Source organism: Lissotriton helveticus, chromosome 1_1, assembly GCF_964261635.1.
Source record: "Lissotriton helveticus chromosome 1_1, aLisHel1.1, whole genome shotgun sequence".
NCBI lineage: Eukaryota > Metazoa > Chordata > Amphibia > Caudata > Salamandridae > Lissotriton > Lissotriton helveticus.
The window spans coordinates 467420651-467441111 of record NC_136057.1 but is presented as its reverse complement, the minus strand read 5'-3'; the positions used below and the strand labels follow the sequence as shown (position 1 = coordinate 467441111).

Sequence of the window (20461 nt, the reverse complement as noted above, 5' to 3'; positions counted from 1 at the left end):
CTACTGTAGACTTAGCAAGTGCTTACCACCAGGTACTTTTGCATGAAAAGTCTAAGTTTTTGACTACCTTTATAACACCAGAAGGTATGTTTCAATTTTGTCGCATACCTTTTGGTTTAGACAGTGCAGCATCAGTCTTTCAAAGACTCATGAAAGAAGTTCTCGAAGGTTGTGAGGGGGCCATAGCTTTTCAGGATGATATTTTAATTTTTGGGAAGAATTTTGAAGATCATGACAGAAATCTGAACTCTGTATTAAAACGGATTCAAGACAAAGGTCTAACTTTCAAATTCTCAAAGTGCAAGTTTAGATAGAGTAAAGTGGAATATCTTGGACACGAAATTTCTTCCCAAGGTATTAAGCCAACGGTTAATCATATCCAAAGTATACTTAAGGCTCCTGCACCTTCTAGCAAAGAACAACTTGTGTCTTTCTTAGGACTTACTGAATTTTACAGTAAATTTGTACAGGATTATTCATCGAAGGTACATTCATTGAGGTTACTGTTAAAAAAAGATGCAAAGTTTTTATGGCCTGTTGAACAACAATTTGCTTTTGATCTACTGAAAAAGGAGATTCTCAACGCTCCATTTTTAAGACCTTTTGAGTTGGGTAAAGAATGTATTGTATGTGTGGATGCAAGCAATATGGGTTTAGGTTCTGTATTAATGCAAAAGAATAGAGGTGAGGAGTATGTTGTCTCTTATGCCTCGAGGACTCTCCATGGTGCAGAGTACAATTATTACACTATTGTGAAGGAATTGTTGGCTTGCACTTGAGCTGTTGAACATTTCAGACAGTTTCTTTGGGGAACTAAATTCCGTTTACGTACCGACCACAAGCCTTTAATCAACATGCTTGCGGCTGGTGGTGGGAGGACATTGACAGCGCGTTTGGCACGTTTGGCTGCGAAGCTGCAGGAATTCCAGTGTGTAGTGGAGTATGTCCCTGGCCGTTTGAATGTACATGCCGATTGCATGTCTAGATTGCCTTTAGATTCGCAAATTTCCTGTGTTCATAGTGATTGTGATGTTCTGTTTTCCATTGGGGATGTCAATGGTGAAGGTGGCAACAAGTTGTCTGGTACCATTTCAGAAATCGAATGGAGAAATGCCATGTACAAGGACTCTGGTTTGTCTAATGTAGTCTCTTATTTACAACATGGGTGGCCTGAGGAACGCAAATTGTCTGGCGATGTTTTATCTTTTTCTAAGATAAAGGATGAAATCATGTTTGATCAGGGTTTTGTAACTAGAGGAGATAAAATAGTTCCTCCTTGTGATTTAAGGAAGAAAATTATCTCAATGGCTCATGAAGGTCACATGGGTATGTTCTGTACCAAAAGGCGTATTCGTGAATTTTACTGGTGGCCAGGTATTGATAATATGATTGATAAATGGGTCAGTTCTTGCTTGCCTTGTTCTTTGAGCGATAAATCTGTGAAACCTTTAGCTGTCGGTGTTTCACCCATTGAATTTGTTACGTCCCCTTGGAAAAAATTGGGGGTGGATATTATTGGTCCTTTTGATTTGTCTTCTAACAAGGATGTTTTTATTTTGGTTTTGATCGATTACTTTTCTAAATGGCCAGAGTTAAAAGTTGTGGATAAAATAGGTTCAACACAAGTTGTGGAATTTTTGGATGAAGTATTTTGTAGAGAGGGCATTCCAACTGAAGTGGTTTTGGATAATGGTCCAAAATTTATTAGCAGAGAATTCACTTCTTTTCTTGAAAGATGTGGTATTGTTCACAAAAGAGTGTCAAATTATAATCCACAGGCCAATGGTCAGACGGAACGCTTTAACAGGGTAATTAAAGAGTCCATTCAGCTTGCTGTTAAAAGCAATTTGAATTGGAGGGAAGCGTTGCGTGCCTCTCTTTTATCTTATCGTGTTTCCCCCAACTCTGTTACGGGTTTATCTCCTTTTGAGATGTTGAGAGGTAGGAAACCGGGCTCCAAATTGTTACCATGGTGGATGAAAGATAGAATTCCTTGTGAGCGTTCATTTGATCCTGTTGAAGTCAGGAAAAAGGTGCTAGCTTACCAGGAAAGGATGAAGAGAAATTGTTTTGGTTCAGTTATTCGCAGTCCCAAAGTTAGTGTAGGTGATTTTGTACGAGTAAAGTTTGGTAGAACTTTTGGCAATAAGTGAAACAAATGGTCTGATCCGTGTAAGGTCACTGAAGTTTTTACCAAGGCTGTAAGAGTTGAGGGTGGTAAGGTCTGGAATTTCAGAAGGATCTCTTTGTGTAAGGCTTTGGATTCTAAAACTGTTCCGCAATCCACTTCTAGTGCTGATGTTGATATAACTTTTTCAACTATGTTGGATACTTTTGGGTGTGAGCCTCAAACTGAGAACGTCGATTCGCAAATTGGAAATCACCATTGTAGTTCTTTAGATGATACTTCTAATGTAAATTCTGACTATGATGTTACTGGACATGTTATTGCACTACCTGTTAATGATGCACTAAGGCGAAGTGTTCGTGTCAGATGTTCTCCTATCAAATTGCGTGATTATGTTCATTAACCCATGTTTTTTTTTTGTTTTTTTTTTTCTTTTCAAAAGGGGGAAGATGTGTAGTATTCCCCTTTCTGTCCCTTTAAGAATTGTTATGTGCTATCTTGGTTCTACATTCTATATGTGGGAGTTGGGCAGAGTAAGCCTGTCTCTTGAAGACTGTGGATGTTCAAGCTGTTATTCCTCATTAAACCTTCCATCTACAACCACAACTGTTTCCTGAATTACTAATCATTGTAATAAAAGATAGTGTAAAATGCTAAGGGTTGCACCAAAAGAAAGTGTAATTCCGTAAAAGAATATCAAGGAGCGAATGGCAACCATGCGATGTAAATCAACGTGCCTAGGGGCTCCTTTCCTAACTTAAAAAAAACATTTCTGTCTGAAATATTTAATTGCCAAATGAAGCTGCACTACGTTTGAGATACCTCTGGCACACTGTTTTCCGAAACAAAACTAAAAGTTTTTATCTTGTGATCTTTTCTCCACAGTGGCAGATAAAAATCAAGGAGATAGACTGAGGAGATGGACATTTTATTAAAACATTGCGTTAAACAGTAAGGGACGAACCCAAAGGAAGTGAGGCACAAACAAGCGAACAGGTTATTACTTGAGTCTATGGGCAAGCTCCAATATACATGAACATGAACCATATTCTCTGTATATATTTATCTGTAAAAATAAATAAACTGGGAGCCTTAATCACATGGCAGCACGCTTGCAAAGAATAGGTAATATCCCCAATGATTAAGCAAAAGAAGTCTCAATTAGAAAGGAAACGTAAGCATGAACCTTGGGTAAACAAAATACAACACGTGGACTGGTGTATGGGAAATGCCTCTCTGCTGCCTTGGCGGTTCCTCTAAACAATCCCTTAAACCCATGTGTGTACACGATCTCCATCCGCTATGTGCCACACTAAATATGATGAAGGTCCCTGTCCGACTGCCAAGGAACTGATTGATGTGGAGGAGTTGCAGTGTCATCTACATACTGTACACAAACCCTGTCGTTTTTTCGCATATGAACAGTGAAGCCGCCTTAGCCCCTTCCAAGAGCCGTGGGTCTAAGTGTAGTTCCACAGCACTCACTCTTTAAGATGGTGCTGCCAAAGGTAGAATATTCTCCCCCGAAAACAACTTAGTTCTTCCCTGATGTAGCACTGACGTGTGGCCAAGTATGCCACGGCTCAGCTGATTGGTTGAATAAGTACTAGAATCAGGGAAAATACGATCGGAGTCACACAAGTATTGCGCTGGGGACTGAGGATCGCAAAAGCAGAAAATTAAACAGCAGTGCCCCTTGCTCTGAGGCCTGGCTCTGCTGTGAGGCGGCTGGAGCCCCGTGACTGATTGGGAGGGGAGTGGAGAGCCGAGAAAGTTGAGCCAGGATATACACAATAAAAATGAAACCAGCACAGTACTGGTGAAATGCTAGCAGTGCTGATCGATAATTCTGATAGATAATGTCGACAATTATTAACAAGCAACCAAGTGGGAGGCAGGGCAGGGGAGGCAGCAGTAAAACAACTGTGGTGTTAGGTGGGAGGAAGAATGCTACATTTAAATGTAAGAAGCTAGGGCGCTGAAGCTGAACACAGACCAGCACTAACAGAGCAGGAAACCAAGAGAGAAAAGAGTCCCCCAGAGAACAGATAAAGAACCAGAGCGGAGACAGCACTTAGTCCCTGCTGCATGGGAGGAACGGAAGAGAGAAAGGAGGGACAAAGAGGCAGGACTGACCACTGGCAAGCAACGATTTTTGAAGGACACCGACACAAACAAGTCAAGAGCTGGGGAATGGCTTTAACCCAACATAAGAAATTACAATAGGTCTCGAATGCTCGACCTAAAAATTGTTGCAACCTGCAAAGGTGTTAATGTCCAGGTAGGGCATTCACCATTAGCCAAACACCAAAACTCATTGACAAAGCAAATAGAACTCCCATAGGTAAGACCTACTGTCTTTGTCAAAGCTTGTTAATAATGACATCACAATCCTATGCAGGATAGACGTTTCTGCCCAGTGTTCCGTTGCACCACCAGGAGGAAATGGTCTGAAAGCCAGGAAAACAGACTGTTAAATCCATATGCTGAAGTAAATGGTGATTTCTTTTTGTAGGCCCTTCCACCACTGTCATTAATGCCAGAAGATTTTAAAATATCATCCAGGTAGGCAGACAGTATTTTATGTACTAAGTTGAATAGGGTGCAAAAAGGCAAACGAGGTAAAGGCGAATGAATGATCTGATGGCAACATTTTGAAATAAAATGTTCGGAGTGCTCAAACAGTCTGGTAATAGATGGGTTACGTGGTTCTGGATTGAAGCCCTTAGTTACCATGGGTGCAAAACAAGACATAACAGTAAACATGTTTGAACAGCCTGGTGGAAAAATTATGAATAGGGTAATCACTACTTTGAGATAATTTCGGACACTATTTCTAGTCTGTGCTATTGTGTAATAGTCTAAAGCAGGCTTTTTCAACCAGTAGCTTATGAGATACCTGTAAGTATCTCTCCTGTGTGCAGCCCAACTTAATAGTAGGAAGCTTTTGCTTGACTGAATTACTACAATAAAATTGAAAGTGTGTATTCGACACACAAATGTGTGCATTTTCAATACTCATAAATTAACATTTGGAGAAAAATAGCTAAATTTCCAAAATATATTTAAAGCTGATATTTGAGAGATAAATAATGTGGCAATTGGGTAGAAGTTATTAATATTATAATCTTGGTACATTGGGTTTTGTATTACCCATTACTGCAGGAATCCCTGCCTGATGCACTGAGTTGATCACTGCCAGTAATCTTATGCTTTGGTCTCCTATGACTCTTGGGCTCGCGCCGGGACACTCTATTGAGTAGCTGTGTGCGCTACAAATCCCTCAACATAACATACCATAACATACGGTAGACACTAATGTAATCTTGTCTAGTGTGGTCAATATTAGTAGCTTGGGATGATTTTTATTAAACATAAATATATTGTGATATAGAGAAGGTAGGAGACCCCTGGCCTGGTGCATTCTGAGTGTTGTAGTCTTGTTTTACTTTGATAAATAGGTGGAAAGATCAGGTCTAGAGACATTATCCATATTGACCTGGAGTGAGGTGGGCACCCAATTGACAAACAATATCTGGCAGATGTATGCACACTTTCCAGCACTGAAAGCCTTAAATGTGGCATTCCAACTTAAAAAAAGCATGATTATTTTGGATTGGGCTGGCTTTAAATGTTTTCGTCCGTCAGCAGTCCATAAAATGAAAGATCATCATTGTTTAGGTGACAAAAAATGCAAATGATTTATAAAGATAGCGCAATGCAAAGCAAGTGCTTTGAATATTCTTCAAAAAAATCAAGTTAAATTACGTTTACAGCTACTGAAGTTGGCAACTCCATTTTGAATACTTTATTTTCTGTGAAGGCCTTTTGTCAGTCAGGTACCAAACATTCAAGAAAATACAACATGGAAATGGGATAGATGTTTTCCGGGTCCATTAACTTTGAAAAAGCTAGAATAAAGAAACGGGCCTACTTATGCCGCCAACCCTTCCAGAATCGTTAGGTACAACCATTACGGGGTTTAAGAGACTATTTTGATTGGTTTTGCAATTAGCAAAAACAGCTGGGAGAACTTGCGATTAACACCAAGATTTGAAGTGAAGCAACTGTAAATCTGCGTAATTTGGCTCAAAATTTGTTTATTTATAGATGATTTAAACAAACACATCTTAAACGGAGTGCGTTCTACCTACCTTCGCAATATTGCCCTTCTCCTTTATAACCCGCTTTACAAATACATTTGTACGATATAGGTGTATTCTGACAAATTGCATCAATATGGCAGTCATCGAAGTCCTCTGCACATTCGTCGATATCTGTGGCGAGGCAGGAAAGAAGAACAAAATACACATGAATAACCCAAATGGAATCCATCCACCCAGGAGCAATTACTGCTATGCAACCACTTTTTCTGGTTAGGCACTGTAAGAAATGCGTTACTTACCTGTTAACTGCAGTTATCCAGTATTGGTATCCTTCATAGATTCACATGCTTGAAACATTCCCCGGATGGGAGTCCCCGGTACATAAATAAAGTAATGTCCCATTAGACATAAAGAGTAATAGGCCCAAGGGCCCCACATTAGTAACATATCCATGTCCTTTTGTAAAAAGGACCAAACTCTAGAGAAGAGCCAATCAGCTATCACCTCCCTCTAGAACCCTCCTGGAAGGAGCTCCTGTTCCTCAGATTTTCGTAAGCACCGTGCTAAGTAGGCGTACTACTGAGAGAATTAGATAAGCCCTTCCAGGGGAGGTGGGAGGGTTGCTTGTGAATCTATGAAAGATATCAATACAGGATAACTGCAGTTAGAGTTAAGTAATACATTTCTTATCCAGTATTAGGGTATCTTTCATTGATTCACATGCCTGATTCAGAGTAGCAAGCAATGATAAGCACATTTCGGATGGTACAGTAGATACAAATTCACCAGATAATAACATATCAAAGTGACAAATAGAAAACATCAGAATGTAAGCAAAGATACCATCAAGAAATACAAGAGAGAAATGTGCGTATACGAAAAAAGGATGGTGGGATGAAAAGAAAGCTCACCTCTAACGAAATAGATGACGAAGTTCAACGACTCCTACGTACCCGAAATCCCCATAGCCATCCCAGACGGCTACAAGATCACCCGCAGAGACCGTACCAACGGAGCCCGAGGAAGAATCACCATCATTCACAAGAACAGCATCAGGGTCTCAACCAGCACCGACGACGCGCTCAGCACCGCTGAACACATGCATTTCCAGATCCACACAGACCCTAATTCCACCCTCAGAGGCACCTTCATCTACCGACCCCCCGGACCCCGCCCCATTTCAGCGACTCCATCGCCGACTTGATCAGCACACACGCCCGGACCTCTACCAACTACATCCTCCTCGGAGACCTGAACTTTCACCTTGAGGACAACAACGACAACAACTCCACAACCCTGATCGATAACCTCGCCAACCTCGGACTGAAGCAACTCGTCACAACGCCCACCCACTCTGCCGGCCACGCGCTCGACCCAGTCTTCTCCTCAAGCCCGTACGTCTCCATCAGCCACACCACCGAACTCCTCTGGACCGACTACCGCTGCATCCACTTTGCCTTCCAGAAACCCACCACATACCACCGCGCCCAACAGATCCCCCGCCCTGCTGGAGCAAAATCATCGAAGACTAACTACACGCAAACCTCGCTCTCAGCCCACCCACTGAACCCTCAAACACCGACGACGCTGCCCACAGACTCAGACACTGGATCGAGGACTGCGTCAACACGCTTGCCCCGCTGAAGAAACCCCCCCAGAGACACCAGCAAGAGGGCCAGTTGTTCACCCCAGAACTCCTAGCCTAGAAGCAAGCCTGCCGGAAACTAGAGAAGAAATGGCACAGTGAACAAACTCCGGACAGCCACGCAGCACACAAGGATGCCTTCCGCAACCACCACCTCATCAGGGCGGCCAAGAGGACCTCCTTCAAAGACCGCCTCGACAACAACGCACACAATAGCAAGGAGCTCTTCAACATCGTGAAGGAACTCTCCAACCCCAGCTCCAACACCAACGACATCCCGCCGTCGCAAGCCCTGTGCGACTCCCTCGCCACCTTCTTCCACCGCAAGATAGCAGACATCCACGACAGCTTTAACACCCAGACATCCCTAACAGACAGCAACACAACAGACCCTCCGTACACCATCGACCACGACACCCTGCTAGCCTGGGCTAGCGGGAGCATCGATGACACCATCAAGACAATGCGCTCAATCCACTCCGGCTCTCCGTCTGGCCCATTCCCGCACCACGTCTTCAAAAGAGCAAGCAGCACCATCGCACCCTACCTGTGCAATGTCATCAATCTCTCCCTTGAGACCGCGACCTTCCCAGAGATCTGGAAACACGCCGAGATCAACGCCCTACTCAAAAAACCTAAGGCAGACCCAAGAACTTCCGGCCCATCTCTCTGCTCCCCTTCCCAGCCAAGGTCATCGAGAAAACTGTCAACAGACACCTCGAAGAAAACAGAATCCTGGACCCTTCCCAGTCAGGGTTCCGCAGCAACCACATCACCGAGACTGCCCTCATCGCCGCCACCGACGACATCAGGACCCTGCTGGACAACGGCGAGACCGCAGCACTCATCCTCCTAGACCTCTCTGCCACCTTCGACACCATCTGCCACCGCACACTACGCGCCCGCCTCCACGCCGCAGGGATCCGAGACAAGGCTCTGGATTGGACCACCTCCTTCCTCTCCGACAGAACCCAGAGCGTCCGCCTCCCCCCATTCTGTTCCAAAGCCTCCGAGATCATCTGCGGCATACCCCAGGGATCCTCCCTCATGGCCCCGCTCGCACACGTAGCCCGACAGCACGACCTTAACATAATCTCCTACGCTGACGTCACTCAGCTGATCCTCTCCCTCACCAAAGACCCCATCACAGCAAAAGCCAACCTCCACAAAGGAATGAAGGCCATCGCCGACTGGATGAAGACCAGCCGTCTGAAGCTGAACTCAGACAAGACGGAGGTCCTCATCCTCGGCTCCAACCCTTCAGCATGGGAAGACTCCTGGTGGCTGACGGCACTGGGGGTAGTTCCGACATCCACCGACAACGCACGCAACCTGGGAATCATCCTCGACTCAACGCCCTCAATGACCAAGCTAGTCAACGCCGTCTCCTCCTACTGCTTCAACACCCTCCGCATGCTCCGCAAGATCTACAGATGGATCCCGACAGATACAAGAAAGAAAGTCACCCAGGCCCTCATCAGCAGCAGACTCGAAACGCCCTCTACGCGGGAGCCCCGACCAAGCTCATCAGACGACTACAACGCATCCAAAACGCCTCGGCACGACTGATCCTCGACGTACCACTCTACGGCCACATAACCCCCCACCTGAGAAACCTGCACTGGCTCCCCGTCAACAAGAGGACATTCACCAAACAGTAATGCTTGGTGAATGTATGCGGCGTCTTCCACGTTGCCGCTCTGCAAATGTCTGTTATAGGCACTCCTGCGAAGAGCGCCATGGATGTAGACATCGCCCTAGTGGAATGTGCCCTTACTTTAGATTGCAGGGGTTGCCCTGCCTGCTCGTGACAGAATGAAATAGCTGCAGAGATCCAGCGAGAAATACTTAGGCCACAAAGAGCTGGTTGGATTTACGGGAGGTTTTCGTCTTCTCAATATAAAACTTTAAGCAGCGTTTAAGATCCAGAGAATGCAGAGTCCTCACTGCCGTAGTGTGGGGGTTTGGAAAGAAAGAGCGTAAGACTACCGGTTCGTTGAGATGGAAGTCTGACGGGACCTTTGGTACAAATTTTGGGTTTGTTTGTAATATTACTCTGTCCTGTTTGAACTGTAGAAATAGCTCCTGAATTGAGAAAGCCTGGAGCTCACTTACTCCTCTTGTTGAAGTAAGTGCGAGAAGGAGTGCCGTTTTCCAAGAGAGGTACTTAAGATCAGCCCTGTGTATTGGCTCAAAAGGATGCTTCAAGAGTTAATTAAGGACTGTGTTGAGCTGCCAAGTAGGAGGTAAAGTCTTCAAAGAAGGAAAAGTCCTGAAGAGGCCTTTAAGAAATTGTTTGATCAATCTGTGAGAGCAGACAGAAGGGCCAGAAGAAGATCTTCTGTAACGGGATATTGCCGCCAAGTGAACCCTGATGGAGGCATGAGCATGAGCAAGGCCTGAGTTTGCCAAATGGAGAAGGTAAGGCAATATTTTTACTGGAGAAGAAGAAAAGGGATGTATTTTCTGAGTTGTACACCAAATGCAAAACCCCTCCCATTTTAAAGAGTATGTCTTGTTGGTACTGTCTGCTTGAGCCCGATCCAGAATGGCCCTACAATCCGGCGGAATATTTAGATTCTGAAATTCTTTGAACTCAGGAGCCAGGTGGATAACCTGAGAGATGCCAGATTCGGATGCTGGACTTGCTGGTTGTTCATCATGAGGAGAGAAGGAAACTGCCTCAACCGCATTGGCGGTTCCAGAGAAAGAAGGTAAAGCTCTGTGAACCAATGTTGGTGTGGCCAAGCTGGGGCTATGAGAATGAGCGTGCAAGGTTCCGCTTTCAATTTCCTGAGGACTCTGGGAATCATCGGAAACAGTGGAAAAGCGTATGCAAAGACGTTGCACCATGCGATCAAAAATGCATTCCCTAGAGATCCCTTCTGGGGATGCCAGCTTGTGAAGTGTTGGCATTTGGCATTGTGCTTGGTAGCGAACAGATCGATTAGAGGAGTGCCCCAGGGTGAGAATATCTGCTCGAGGATCCCCTGATCCAATTCCCACTCGTGAGACATTGTGTATTGTCTGCTTAGTGAATCGGCTAGAACGTTGCCCGTGCCTGGGACATACTCCGCCCGAAGGGAGATATTGTGCAGGACCAACCAGTTCCTGATTTTATGCGAGAGAGTATCAGAGAGCGAGTTCCTCCCTGCTGGTTGAGATAGTGCATTCTTGTGGTATTGTCTGTACAAGCACCAGAGAATTTTTGATTCTTGGGAGAAAAGCTTGAAGGGCGAGGAAGACCGCCCGTAGTTCGAGGAGATTTATATGAAGCCCTTTTTCGAAGGGGGACCACTTTCCGCTTATCTGCAGTTCTTGAAGGTTAGTTCCCCAGCCTCCCAGTGGGGCGTCTGTTGTGATGATATGCGGTGAAGCTAGAAGCAAGACGGGCAAGCCTTAAGAAAGGTTCTGAGGAGAAATCCACCATTGCAGAGCTTTGACCATCTCAGGAGTCCTTCTTATGAGATCGTCCAATGAACCTGTGCATTGGACTCATTGTGCTGAGAGCGCCTCCTGGAGAGGGCGCATTCGAAGGCGGCATCGTGGAATCAGTAAGATACATGATGACATCATTCCGAAAAGGGATTTGAAGAGGCGAACCGTCAAGGTTCTCATGGAGGCTAAGAGAATGGCCAGTGTCAAGTGTCAGAATCCCCAGCGCGATCGCACCTGCCAAGCTCAGGAACTACATTTCCCATGAGCAGGCGGGGTCCCGCAGGAAGTACATCTTCAATGCAGACGCGCATCCGGGTGCGCGTTATTCTGGTGTTTGTTTGCGTCCGGCGTGGGAGCTCTCACGCCCGCCTTGAGTCTGCTGTAGGTTCCCTCCTTGAAGGGTCCGTTGTGGTGCATCTCCTACAGGCTGTCCCTGCCGTTGAAGGATCATCGCGTCAGCAGGTATTGCCGGTCCAGTATCTTCGGCCGCTCTAGCGGTCAGCTGTGTACTATCCTGTTTAGTGTGAGCGGGGAGGCACGGAGTCTGTTGTGCACGACTCCTAAAGGTTGCTGAAACTTTCTTGGCTATTTTGGGTGTGGCGGAACACGGTGGCGGTCGAAACCACGTGTTACTGTACACCCAGGTATTGTTCTAGTGCTACGAAAACGGGGCGCTGTAGTGAGGTCAACTACGCGTCTCCGTTCTGACTTTGGGTATTTACAAGTAACTAAAGAGCTGGGCATGTAGTGAGGAAACTACAGGTTTCTCCAGTTCTCTTTGTGAAGTCACCCATTGGGTTTATTGTTGGCAGAATTCGGTGGTGGTCGCAACCACGTTTTGCTGTGTGGCATTATTCTGAGAGCGGAGTGTTGTAGTTTTTGCTTCCTACACACTACCGTATCCCTCTTACTTTGTGTTGGAGCAAACATACTTACTTTTGGATACCTTGGACACCCCTTGTACATTGCGTCCTCTGGCACATCTGTGGTATGTTGTGAGTGGTGGGTTAGGGGTCTCAGTACAGCGTGTGTGTGTCTGGTATGTCAGGAATGTTTTCTTTAACTATATGTCTATGTGTCCCTTAGGCCTTCCTCACAGATTGTGGCAGAAGGGCTGTAGTTGTTTCCTATCCAAGGTCGGGTTTTCTTTCTACTCAGGTACTTACCTGTTTTCATGGTTATTAGTGAGACTATATGAGCGTAGTATATCATGTTAGTATGCACTTAACTGATGCCTGTCTTGTCTTTTGTTACAGGCCCCCTTTCCCTGCTGACCCTACCTGTACCCATCCCTCCATTTTTTATTTTAGTTTGTTATTTTTCTCCCTCGCCTAATGGCTCCAACACCCTGTGTTTACACTTCAGGGTGTTGGTGACATTTGGAGGTGGAACCATAATTGCAGCGGCTGGATCCCGTGGAGTTAACCTGACAGAATAACGCGCCCACGAACGTTGCTCTGCCCGGTCCAGTTGCTGCAACATGGCCACCATGGAGGATGTTATGCAGGCTCTGCTTTTAGTGCAGCAGGAGCTTGCCTCCTCTAAAGCTGAGGCTGCGTCTCTCAGAGAAAAGGTAGATAGGTTGTCGAGGAATCCCTTTTCTACCTCGGTACCTCAGGTACAAGTAACGGTTCCTCCCCCTATCCCTCTGGCTAGTCCAGAGAGGTATTCTGGGGATCCGTCGAAAACTCAGGCGTTCTTGACGCAAGTCATGTTGCACTTTTCTTGTAAGCCTGCCTCCTTCCCGAACAACCATTCCAGAGTGGCTTTTGCGATATCTTACTTAACAGGGGATGCAGCCAATTGGGCTGTTCCTTTGGTACGGAATGACGATCCAATGCTCTCAGATTGGGCGGCTTTCCGGGCCGAATTTGAAAAGGTGTTTGACCGAAGGGCAACCACCTTTAGCGCGGATAGAGAACTCCTGGAATTACGGCAGGGGCGGTCGGACTTGATAACATATCTTACCAAGTTCAATCGACTGGTGTCAGAAACCTCGTGGCCGGAGGAAAAAAGAATGTCCTTGTTCTACCAGGGCTTGAGGGATGGTCTTAAAGACGTCATTGCCCAGATCGATCCCCAACCAACCACCTGCGTAGATATGGTGAATCTCACCTTGAGACTAGATGGTAGATTGACAGACAGAGGAGGGGATAGGAGAAGATGGGACAGGGCCCCCCCCCGTTCGGAATGGAGTCCACGTAGGGCTTTGCCTTCTACAGATGCGCACCCTGAACCGATGGAAATCGGGGCAGTCCGATCCCCCCTAACCAGAGAAGAAAAAGAAAGTCGTCGTGTGGCAGGTCTTTGCCTGTACTGCGGCAAAAAGGGTCATTATGTTAGGGACTGCCCTTCCAAACCCAGAAACACAGGTTCTTGGACTCGGAATAAAAAAGTAGCCATAGCTGCGGGTAACGCTTTCGTGGAAGCTGGTGCACAGGGAGAGGGACACCAGAATGAACCACAGCCATGGAAGGTGCCCTCATTGACGGTGTTGACGCTGCGCGAATCTGAATCCCATATCCTGTTGCCCATGAGGCTGGAGTGCCAGTTACAGGCATATACTGTCACGGTCATGATCGACTCAGAGGCCACAGGAAATTTCATCAACAGCGGACTCGTGTCCTCTTTATCTATAGACCGGGTACCCAGAGACACCCCTGAGGAGGTTTTGGCGGTGGTTGGAAAACCCTTAATATCTGGTCTCATAACGGAGCAAACCGAGAGGGTAACACTGTCGGTTGCTGTACTTGACGGCAGGCATAGGGAAGAATTGGTGCTTAACATCATCGAAGCCCCTCAATATGAGATAATTCTTGGAATGCCCTGGCTTAGCCACCATAATCCCTCCATCGACTGGAAGAAGAAGTCGATCCGTTTTCTGTCCGAGGAGTGCAAAAAGCACATGGAAGAAGACATCGGGTTCTCACCTTCTGTTCTTCCGTTGGTGGTAGCAACAGCAGCAGAAAAAGAGGTGTGTTTACCGATGGAGTATAGGGCTTACAGGGATGTCTTCAGCGAAAGTCAGGCTGAGCAGCTCCCCCCGCATAGGCCCTATGACTGTAGGATTGATCTGGTGGAAGGAGCCACTATACCATCCTGCAGGGTTTATGCATTGTCAGACCCTGAAACTACTCATTTGAAGGGGTACTTGGATCATTATGTGGACATTGGCTTTATTCGCCCATCTAGGTCTCCTGCAGCCTCACCCCTCTTTTTCATTAAAAAAGCAAACGGGGATTTGAGGGCCTGTGTCGATTATCGAATGCTGAATAAAAACACCGTCAGGAATCGATACCCACTGCCGCTTATCTCTGTTTTGCTGGACCAAGTTCGATATGCCAAGGTTTTACCAGACTGGACCTAAGGGGGGCTTATCACTTGGTCCGCGTCCGTGAGGGGGACGAATGGAAAACCGCCTTCAAAACAAGATACGGCCTGTACGAATACACTGTGATGCCGTTTGGGCTGTGCAACGCCCCAGCGGCGTTTCAATACTTTTTAAACGACGTATTGAAGGATGTGGTGGATATCAGTGCAGTGGTATACATCGACGACATCCTGATTTACTCAGAAAACGTCAGGGAACATACACGGCATGTAATTGAAGTGCTCCAACGGTTGAGAGAAAACCGGTTATACTGTAAGTTGAGCAAGTGTGAATTTGGTGTGGACAAGGTGGAGTTCTTAGGAGTCATGCTAAGCCACGAGGGACTGCAAATGTCAGACAGAAAGATACAGGCGGTACAGGAGTGGTCCATCCCTACCTGTGTGAAAGACGTGCAAAGGTTTTTAGGCTTCGCTAACTATTACCGCCGTTTCATTGCACAGTTCTCTCAAGTGGCAGTTCCTTTGACGAGACTGTTAAGAAAAGGAGTGCAACTGTGGCTTTCAAGTTTCTGAAAGAGGCGTTCACGACGGCTCCAATCCTGGCACATCCAAGACCGGAATATCCTTACGTAGTTGAAGCGGACGCTTCCGATGAAGCAATCGGAGCAGTACTGTCTCAAAGGGATAAGGACACGGGACAACTCCACCCCGTGGCGTATCTGTCCAAGAAGCTAAGCCCCCCCGAACAGAATTACACCATTTCTGAGAAGGAACTGCTAGCGATCAAAAGAGCGTTCCAGGAATGGCGACAATACCTTTGGGGGGCTAGATTCCCTGTCACTGTCTATACTGACCATCGCAATCTTCAGTATATGAGACAGCAAAGCACCTAACACAAAGACAGATGAGGTGGATGCTCTTTTTCGCGGAGTACGACTTCACTGTCACTTTTAGACCAGGGACCGAAAATCTGAAGGCCGATTCCCTATCCCGACGGGATCAGTTGGAAGAGAAGGACAACGGAGAAGCCAAGGTGTCCATAATCAGTCCCGAGAAAGTGGTTTGCGCAATACAGGCAAACACTTTCTTGGATCTTGTGAGACAAGCGAAGGATCATGACGCCTGGGTCAGATGGGCCACGTATGGGGGTAATCGCACTTTGGTGAATGGGTTGCCTTTTCAAAATAACAAGTTGTTTCTCCCTTCTCCAGCATTACAAAAAAAGGCCTTCATGTGGTGTCATGATTCCCCTTTGGCAGGACATCAGGGGGTGCAAAAAACCATGCATCTCATGAAAAGACATTTCTGGTGGGAGTCCATTAACACCGATGTCCCTGTGTGGACAGGGCAGTGTGAGACATGCGCAAGGGCCAAATCCTCTACCGGACAGAAAAAAGGGTTGTTGATGCCGTTGCCCTCTCCAAGGAAGCCATGGCAGAACATTAGTCTGGATTTCGTCACCGGTCTCCCTCTTGATCAGGGCAAATCGGCTGTGTTGGTGGTCGTTGACAGCCTCACCAAATTGGGCCACTTCATTCCGTGTGTCAACCTACCAACCGCTGGGCAGACGGCTCAACTGTTGTTAACCAACGTCATACGATTGCATGGAGTCCCAGAGGTTATAGTGTCTGACAGAGGCCCTCAGTTCATTGCGAAGTTCTGGAAGGCGTGGTGCCAGGCGTTGCACATACAGTCTTCCCTCTCGACCAGTTTCCACCCACAGACAGACGGGCAAACTGAACGGTTGAACCAAACATTGAAAAAATACCTGCGGTGTTTTGCTGAGGAAGCCCATGAGTCATGGGTTTCGTTGTTGTGGATGGCTGAGATGGCATATAATAACGCCTGGCATTGTTCTGTGGGGGTCTCACCTTTCCTGGCTAACTACGGGTTTGATGCACGTATCCTTCCTGTGCGCATCCCGGAGGAGGTGTCTCGACAGCCTTCGGTTTTGGGACAGATGCGGAAGCTCCGTGTTCTGCACAAAAAGGTCAGGGCGCATCTGGAGAAGGCCAAAGCAGTGTACAAAAAGTGGGAGGACAAACACCGCAAGGAGGGTCCCTCGTTCCAGGTTGGTGATAGGGTCTGGTTGTCGACTCGCAACATTCGGTTCAAATTGCGAAGTGTGTTCCATCCACGTTACATCGGGCCCTACACCATTGTGAAACGAATCAACCCTGTTGCCTTTAAATTGAAACTGCCTGGTTCTTTGCGCATACACCCGGTGTTCCATTGTAACCTGCTGAAACCTGCTCGTTCGGCGAGACGAAGGGCCACGCCTCCGGTGCTTCGGGATGCTGGGGCTGAATATGAGGTACGGCGCATTAAGGACTCCAAGTGGAGGAGAGGGGTCCTGTGGTATCTGATATCCTGGAAGGGCTACTCGGTTGAGGACGACTCCTGGGAGCCTGTCGGGAATATCCACGCCCCAGCTGCTGTACGTGCTTTCCATCGCAGATGCCCGCTGCGCCCTGGTCCTAGGAGGCGCTAGGGAGGGGGGATGTACTGTCAGAATCCGCAGCGCGATCGCGCCTGCCAAGCTCAGGAACTACATTTCCCATGAGCAGGCGGGGTCCCGCAGGAAGTACATCTTCAATGCAGACGCGCATCCGGGTGCGCGTTATTCTGGTGTTTGTTTGCGTCCGGCGTGGGAGCTCTCACGCCCGCCTTGAGTCTGCTGTAGGTTCCCTCTTTGAAGGGTCCGTTGTGGTGCATCTCCTACAGGCTGTCCCTGCCGTTGAAGGATCATCGCGTCAGCAGGTATTGCCGGTCCAGTATCTTCGGCCGCTCTAGCGGTCAGCTGTGTACTATCCTGTTTAGTGTGAGCGGGGAGGCACGGAGTCTGTTGTGCACGACTCCTAAAGGTTGCTGAAACTTTCTTGGCTATTTTGGGTGTGGCGGAACACGGTGGCGGTCGAAACCACGTGTTACTGTACACCCAGGTATTGTTCTAGTGCTACGAAAATGGGGCGCTGTAGTGAGGTCAACTACGCGTCTCCGTTCTGACTTTGGGTATTTACAAGTAACTAAAGAGCTGGGCATGTAGTGAGGAAACTACAGGTTTCTCCAGTTCTCTTTGTGAAGTCACCCATTGGGTTTATTGTTGGCAGAATTCGGTGGTGGTCGCAACCACGTTTTGCTGTGTGGCATTATTCTGAGAGCGGAGTGTTGTAGTTTTTGCTTCCTACACACTACCGTATCCCTCTTACTTTGTGTTGGAGCAAACATACTTACTTTTGGATACCTTGGACACCCCTTGTACATTGCGTCCTCTGGCACATCTGTGGTATGTTGTGAGTGGTGGGTTAGGGGTCTCAGTACAGCGTGTGTGTGTCTGGTATGTCAGGAATGTTTTCTTTAACTATATGTCTATGTGTCCCTTAGGCCTTCCTCACAGATTGTGGCAGAAGGGCTGTAGTTGTTTCCTATCCAAGGTCGGGTTTTCTTTCTACTCAGGTACTTACCTGTTTTCATGGTTATTAGTGAGACTATATGAGCGTAGTATATCATGTTAGTATGCACTTAACTGATGCCTGTCTTGTCTTTTGTTACAGGCCCCCTTTCCCTGCTGACCCTACCTGTACCCATCCCTCCATTTTTTATTTTAGTTTGTTATTTTTCTCCCTCGCCTAATGGCTCGAACACCCTGTGTTTACACTTCAGGGTGTTGGTGACATTTGGAGGTGGAACCATAATTGCAGCGGCTGGATCCCGTGGAGTTAACCTGACATCAAGAGCTTGTCCTTTCTTTCCTGTGATGGAAAAGCTTTCTCTAGTTTTGTGTCGAGGGTAGCGTCTAGGAAATTTATACGTTGAGAAGGTAGAAGGACTGACTTGTCCCGATTGAGTGTGAGTCCTAAGCGATTGAAAAGTTGTAGACAAGCGTAGGAAGACCTAGATGCGTCTTCTAAGGATGGTGCCTTTATCAGCCAGTCGTCCAGATATGGAAAAACTTGATGGTGATGCTGTCTGAGATAAATTTTGGAAAAGGGGGGTGGTGATGGACAGAGTTTCTGAATGATGCAGAATACTCTTACCAAGTCAATAGATCATGGTTTTAATCCATCACCGTTTTTTTAGCTCACTGCACCATCCCAGCTCAGAACCTGGCTATATGCAAATTAGTCTGTTCCTGTCCCAGTGCATGATGGGAACAGGGCAAACCAAACTACCAAGCCAATTCTTATACTGGGAAGGAAACAAGCTTCCGGGGACCGGTTTCTGGCATCACAGCCTTCTTCGGCCCGGCTTGCTTGAATCCTGATGGTGCAATGAGCAAGGGACTCACGTCTGAGTATACCCTCCCACACATAGTGTGGATAAGACCAATTTTGGAAAAGGGGGGTGGTGATGGACAGAGTTTCTGAATGATGCAGAATACTCTTACCAAGTCAATAGATCATGGTTTTAATCCATCACCGTTTTTTTAGCTCACTGCACCATCCCAGCTCAGAACCTGGCTATATGCAAATTAGTCTGTTCCTGTCCCAGTGCATGATGGGAACAGGGCAAACCAAACTACCAAGCCAATTCTTATACTGGGAAGGAAACAAGCTTCCGGGGACCGGTTTCTGGCATCACAGCCTTCTTCGGCCCGGCTTGCTTGAATCCTGATGGTGCAATGAGCAAGGGACTCACGTCTGAGTATACCCTCCCACACATAGTGTGGATAAGACCAATTTTGGAAAAGGGGGGTGGTGATGGACAGAGTTTCTGAATGATGCAGAATACTCTTACCAAGTCAATAGATCATGGTTTTAATCCATCACCGTTTTTTTAGCTCACTGCACCATCCCAGCTCAGAACCTGGCTATATGCAAATTAGTCTGTTCCTGTCCCAGTGCATGATGGGAACAGGGCAAACCAAACTACCAAGCCAATTCTTATACTGGGAAGGAAACAAGCTTCCGGGGACCGGTTTCTGGCATCACAGCCTTCTTCGGCCCGGCTTGCTTGAATCCTGATGGTGCAATGAGCAAGGGACTCACGTCTGAGTATACCCTCCCACACATAGTGTGGATAAGACCAATTTTGGAAAAGGGGGGTGGTGATGGACAGAGTTTCTGAATGATGCAGAATACTCTTACCAAGTCAATAGATCATGGTTTTAATCCATCCCCGTTTTTTTAGCTCACTGCACCATCCCAGCTCAGAACCTGGCTATATGCAAATTAGTCTGTTCCTGTCCCAGTGCATGATGGGAACAGGGCAAACCAAACTACCAAGCCAATTCTTATACTGGGAAGGAAACAAGCTTCCGGGGACCGGTTTCTGGCATCACAGCCTTCTTCGGCCCGGCTTGCTTGAATCCTGATGGTGCAATGAGCAAGGGACTCACGTCTGAGTATACCCTCCCACACATAGTGTGGATAAGACCAATTTGGGAAAGGGGGGTGGTGATGGACAGAGTTTCTGAATGATGCAGAATACTCTTACCAAGTCAATAGATCATGGTTTTAATCCATCACCGTTTTTTTAGCTCACTGCACCATCCCAGCTCAGAACCTGGCTATATGCAAATTAGTCTGTTCCTGTCCCAGTGCATGATGGGAACAGGGCAAACCAAACTACCAAGCCAATTCTTATACTGGGAAGGAAACAAGCTTCCGGGGACCGGTTTCTGGCATCACAGCCTTCTTCGGCCCGGCTTGCTTGAATCCTGATGGTGCAATGAGCAAGGGACTCACGTCTGAGTATACCCTCCCACACATAGTGTGGATAAGACCAATTTTGGAAAAGGGGGGTGGTGATGGACAGAGTTTCTTAATGATGCAGAATACTCTTACCAAGTCAGTAGATCATGGTTTTAATCCA

The 20461-nt window shown here is 46.9% G+C and overlaps 1 protein-coding gene across 4 annotated transcripts in view; it reads right to left on the bottom strand.

Moving 5' to 3' along the window:
- Nucleotides 1-20461, bottom strand: part of SCUBE1 (signal peptide, CUB domain and EGF like domain containing 1) — a 2199864-nt gene that overhangs the window by 2047929 nt on the left and 131474 nt on the right. For all 4 annotated transcript variants that reach the window (XM_078673869.1, XM_078673871.1, XM_078673868.1 and 1 more), the window contains exon 2: nt 6283-6405. In XM_078673869.1, coding sequence (XP_078529995.1) covers nt 6283-6405 — 123 coding nt within the window. The remainder of the gene's footprint in view (nt 1-6282; nt 6406-20461) is intronic.